This window comes from Salvelinus sp. IW2-2015, linkage group LG13 (genome assembly GCF_002910315.2).
Source record: "Salvelinus sp. IW2-2015 linkage group LG13, ASM291031v2, whole genome shotgun sequence".
In the NCBI taxonomy this organism is placed as follows: Eukaryota; Metazoa; Chordata; class Actinopteri; order Salmoniformes; family Salmonidae; genus Salvelinus; species Salvelinus sp. IW2-2015.
Window position 1 is genome coordinate 41,465,538 of NC_036853.1, and position 6,000 is coordinate 41,471,537.

General features: G+C 41.6%; 1 protein-coding gene across 1 annotated transcript in view; it reads left to right on the top strand.

The window, feature by feature from the left end:
* Positions 1–6,000, top strand: part of LOC111971263 (C-Jun-amino-terminal kinase-interacting protein 3-like) — an 85,794-nt gene that overhangs the window by 22,297 nt on the left and 57,497 nt on the right. The window contains 3 exon segments of the mRNA XM_070446006.1: positions 1,378–1,448; positions 1,591–1,682; positions 2,330–2,353. Coding sequence (XP_070302107.1) covers positions 1,378–1,448; positions 1,591–1,682; positions 2,330–2,353 — 187 coding nt within the window.

Below are 6,000 nucleotides of genomic sequence, written 5' to 3' on the forward strand. Positions count from 1 at the left end.
TTTAAAAACTATAACTACTCTGACCAGAGTGAGTATAGAACTATAATAACTTGAACTACTCCAACCAGAGTGAGTAGTACCTCAGTACTAAAACACTGTGTAATATTACTCAGAGCTAGAACTGCTTCGACCAGAGTGAGTGTGTACTTCTCAAAACTAGCACACTGCAAGTGTGCACTAATCAGAACTAGCACATTGTGAGTCTTCACTACTCAGAACTACCACACACACCATGAGTCTGCATTACTCATAACTAGCACAATGTGACGGTGCACTATTGACAGCCAAGCACAAAGTGTATAGCCTAGCACATAGTGATTGTCTACCTACGATGTGGAGGACTACACATAGCCTACTAGCACACATTGGTTTTGCACCATGAAGAGCTTTGCATGTAGTATTCAAGGACACAATATAGCCTGTTTTACACTAACCCACCATGTCCGGATGAGCCAGTGCATGTTCTGTGGTTAATATGGCTTAATAGGGTTTTAGTGCCTCTGACAGCAAACAGACTCACATTTATTTTWATTTTATTTATTTAACCTTTATTTAACCAGGTAGGCAAATTGAGAACACGTTCTCATTTACAATTGCGACCTGGCCAAGATAAAGCAAAGCAGTTCGACACATACAACAACACATAGTTACACATGGAGTAAAACAAACATATAGTCAATGATACAGTGAAAAAAAATAAGTCTATATACAATGTGAGCAAGTTAGGTGAGATAAGGGAGGTGAAGGCAAACAAATATATGTATAAATAAATAAAAATATAAAAAGGCCATGGTGGCGAAGTAAATACAACACAGCAAGTAAAATAAAACTAAAAACACTGGAATGGTTGGTTTGCAGTGGAAGAAAGCGCAAAGTAGAGACAGAAATAATGGGGTGCAAAGGAGCAAAATAAATAAATAAATACAGTAGGTAAAGAGGTAGTTGTTTGGGCTAAATTATAGATGGGCTATGTACAGGTGCAGTAATCTATGAGCTGCTCTGACAGCTGGTGCTTAAAGCTAGTGAGGGAGATAAGTGTTTCCAGTTTCAGAGATTTTTGTAGTTCGTTCCAGTCATTGGCAGCAGAGAACTGGAAGGAGAGGCGGCCAAARGAAGAATTGGTTTTGGGGGTGACCAGAGAGATAGAGAGAGATACATATTCAATCAATGAGAAAACGGGCCTGCTACCATTTAGTGTTTCAAAGCAGAACAGCTTTAAATGGAGAGCACCATCATGTTCAATATGGAGCCATGTCCAGAAAGTCCTGGACTAATAGGCACTTTCAATGGAGAATCTCACCAGCCCGAAGTGTATAACCCACAGTGCTGTTACAATGGGAGGCTGGTTGACTCTGATTCTGTTTATCTGGGTTTCAGTCACTCGTCTGGAGGAGCGTGAGTCAGACATGAAGAAGGAGTACAATGCTTTGCACCAGCGACACACAGAGGTAGGAACAGCCGTGTGTGTGTGCATGAGAGAGTTTAGTATCTGACTCCATACAAGCTGCTAGGTTTGTATCATGTTGTTTGCCTGGTGCACTAGAACCAAGTCAGTGGAATTACGTCCATCTTCCTCACTCTTCCTGTCAGATGATTCAAACATACGTGGAGCATATTGAGAGGTCCAAGATGCAACAGGCAGGGAACAACAGCCAGTCAGAAGGGCCAGGCAGTGGACGAACGTGAGTGGCTGACCTTTTTTACATTTTCATCATAACATTTTATTATCCCCAAGTGAGGAAATCTGTTGAGCAGCATGCAGACAAAGCAATACAATTCATATAACAACATAGACATAAAATAATATAGTTAGTTGTGACCTTTCTGGAAAGTGTGGGTAGGTGGGTATGTTGGTGTGTGTGCAGGGGGAAGAGTATAGAAATGGATCCTGGCATAGCTTAGTAGTAGCAACTATGCTGAGGTAATGGTCTGTGCTTTGTTGTGCTTGGAATAAGTGTGCTAGGGTTTAGTGTTCTGTGTTTAGTGTGCTGTAGTTGTGTTGTGTGTAATGCCTTCTGTTGTGCTGCTGTGTGTTAGCCTGTGGTAGCTTGTCTTGTGACCAGTGATGTAGTGGTTAAAAAACATGTGGGTAAAAGCTGATCGCTGTTTGTGGTGAGTAAAGTAACGCTCCCTATACTTTCAATGCCTTTTTTCCACAAAAGGTGGGTAAACGCTTGTGCAAAATAAAATATGTCAGTAAACAACATTTATGTGTGTTTACCCTCCACTACACCACTTGTGACCTGTTGTACCATGGTTTGGCTTCACTCTAATCACTATATGTCTGTCTCGTTGTCTCACTCTGTGCTCGTGCTGCTGTGTTGCACAGTCAACGCCACATGTGGAGGAAAAGGTAAATCACTACCCCTCTTCCCCTCCATCCCTGTCCCCTCAATCCACAATCTCATTCAGTGTTTGTCAGTCTTGGTCCTGAGTATAGGACCCGGGTTCAAATACTTGGAAAATAATTTTAAATACTCAGAGCTTTTGCTCGAGTCTTTTTGGGACTTTTCTATTGGTTTATTAAGCCAGGCAAGCTGAACCAGGCTCAGATACAGTATTTATTTCAGTAGTGCTGAGAGATTAGTGATTTTTGAGGTCGTTTCAGTTCGATTATTTATTTTTTACATTAAATGCATTGTGAAATAATGACATTAAAATGATTAGAGCTTTTTCAAAAATAGCGAACATTCAATTGCCAAAACATTGGAAATATTCCATTGTCTCTGTCAGGTCCACATAGAAAAATAGAGAATTGCTATTAAATATTAAAATATTTCAGTTGTGCATATTACTTAGTTTTATTTGACGACTTCATAAGTATTAATTCCTTAAAGTCTGCATCTCAACTCTGCTCAGGCAGTAGCAGCCAGCCAGACAACCATCTAACGTTATCTCTGTTCTCCCCATACTGTACTGTCTTTAGTCATCCTATTTAGCTAGGCTAGCATGCCTAAGTATGCTACAGAGCTGTCTGACGAAATCTTTTTACTAGTTCTTTAAAGTAGATAAGGCATACTTTCACGAACTCTATCCCTCTCTCTCGTTATTGTGTTGTCTACAATCTTCTCTCATGCTGTGGCGTATGCGGTCTGTGTGTATCTAACCTAGCATAGCAGGCGTAAAAATGGATCCAAACCAGAAAAGAACAGTCGCAATGGATTATGGCCATTGTAGTTAATTACCACGTTTCTGAGCTGAACTTGAATATTTGCTAAATGAAAACTACAACTCCCATCAGCTCAGCATCCCATATAGCTCTGGACTTAATTTCTCTCGTGCATGATTTGATTTCTCTCTAGAGAAAAGGCGTGTTGGGTTACCAAAAAAATGTAAAAACTAAGTGGAATTCAAGTAATTGAAGCAGGTCAATTAGTTGTTTATAATAATAACAACAACAAAAAACTAAACTTTAGTTAATCGCTCAGCACAATTTTTCAGGTATTTAAAAACCCAGGTCTGCTGAGTATACAGGCTTTTGCTCCAGCCCAGCACTAACACACCTGATTCAACTAATGGGGGGCTTGTTGATTAGTTGAATCAGGCCTGCAGACCCTGTGGTTCCCAGGACTAGGACTGACAATCACTGCCCTGGCTCCATTGACCAACCAGCCTCTCCTTGGACTAGAAGTTCCCCTGCCCCCAGTATGTCCCAATATGGAATGGGCCCAGAGTTTGTGCCTTTGTCCTTTACCTTCTCGTATATCACCCACTGTTTATGGTCTGTCTGTGTTTCTGTCGCACAGCTGAGTCGAGTGGAGACGAATGGATTCGGTTCAGTTAGTTGATGCAGTCGTCCTGATGAGCCCTTCCGAGCTAGCTAGTTTATGCTTGTGGCTAGAAACTCCAGCGAGGATTTGAAGTCTGCCGAAGTCAGGACTTGGTAGAGTATTCAGAATAATTACGTTTTTATCTGAGTATTTTATGTGAAATTTACTACAATAAATGTGCTTTCGCTGTCACCCAGGCTTGATATTGGCTATACTAGCTAGCTACTTCCCACTCCTTACTGCGGGACAGCAGTGCTCGGCAAGCGGAAGCAAAGGACACTGTGCCCCATGTTCAAGTCATTTATATTTAGTAGGTTTTGTTATCTGTTTTAACAAAAAAACAAAAAAATTGTACTTATGTATTGCATATTGTATTTTTTTGTGGTGTGGTTTTCATATAAGCCCTTAAGCTTCCAACTACACCTGCACACCGTTTTTGTTTTGTTTTGTTTTTATCTGTATTGTTATCTATCACTTTTTTAATTTTTAATTTTTAAAAACTTATTTCACCTTTATTTAACCAGGTAGGCTAGTTGAGAACAAGTTCTCATTCACAACTGCGACCTGGCCAAGATAAAGCAAAGTAGTTCGATACATACAACAACACAGAGTTACACATGGAATAAACAAACATACAGTACGAAAAAAAGTATATGTACAATGTGTGCAAATGAGGTAAGATAAGGGAGGTAAGGCAATAAATAGGCCATAGTGGCGAGGTAATTACGATATAGCAATTAAACACTGGAGTGATAGATGTGCAGAAGATGAATGTGCAAGTAGAGATACTGGGGTGCAAATGAGCAAAATAAATAAATAAATGCAGTATGGGGAATTGGCTTTGGGGGTGACCAGTGAAATATACCTGCTGGAGCGCGTGCTGCGGGTGGGTGCTGCTATGGTGACCAGTAAACTGAGATAAGGCGGGGCTTTACCTAGCAAAGACTTGTAGATGACCTGGAGCCAGTTGGTTTGGCGATGAATATGAAGCGAGGGCCAGCCAACGAGAGCATACAGGTTGCAGTGGTGGGTAGTATATGGGGCTTTGGTGACAAAACAGATGGCACTGTTAGACTGCATCCAATTTATTGAGTAGAGTGTTGGAGGCTATTTTGTAAATGACATCGCAGAAGTCGAGGATCGGTAGGATAGTCAGTTTTACGAGGGTATGTTTGGCAGCATGAGTGAAGGATGCTTTTTTTGCCAAATAGGAAGCCAATTCTAGATTTAATTTTGGATTGGAGATGCTTAATGTGGGTCTGGAAGGAGAGTTTACAGTCTAACCAGACACCTAGGTATTTGTAGTTGTCCACATATTCTAGGGATGCTGGACGGGAGGGCAGGTGCGGGCAGCGATCGGTTGAAGAGCATGCATTTAGTTTTACTTGCATTTAAGAGCAGTTGGAGGCCACGGAAGGAGAGTTGTATGGCCATGAAGCTCGTCTGGAGGTTAGTTAGCACAGTGTCCAAAGAAGGTCCAGAAGTATACAGAATGGTGTCGTCTGCGTAGAGGTGGATCAGAGAATCACCAGCAGCAAGAGCGACATCATTGATGTATACACAGTTTTCTTTGGTGCAATTAAAAAAATTTTTTTTTTAATGAACGTTGTTGCTGGCTAACTCTACCCATTGAGCAGTAGACTGTATCATGGTGACATCCATATGGTTAGTACCAATTTTACACATTCTTTTTCGTGTAGGCTGTTATCCTACTCAAAATAAAATAAATTGGGATGGAAGAAATTGACCATGTAATACAGCTGCGCAGTGGGAAGCAGCTCCAGTCGGCAAGCCTCGATTACAACACAGTTGCACTGGTCATTTGCACCAGCTTGACTGAACCCAACCAATCCGTTCGTCTCCACTTTACTCTCAGCTGCGCGACATACAGTACGTCATCAATTTGGGCAACAGGGGTGTCCTTATAGCCTCTCCCGTTTCTCCATAATATGGATATATCGTGCCATATTATGTCGGTCTGGTTTAGTGTCAGTCTGTCCAGTAGCTGGCTTTGTGTGTTGTACTTAAATCAGTGGATTTTCAGTTTTATGTTATGCAACCCCAAAGTTAGCTTTCACGTCTCTCCAGATACCTAATGTACAGTACATTATCTCCTGCTCTCCCCCTCTCTCTGCCCCTCCCTCTCTCTATCTCCCCTCTCTCCCCCCTCTCTGCCCCTCCCCTCTCTTTTCCCCCTCACCTCTCTCTCTGCCCCTCCCTCTATCTCCCC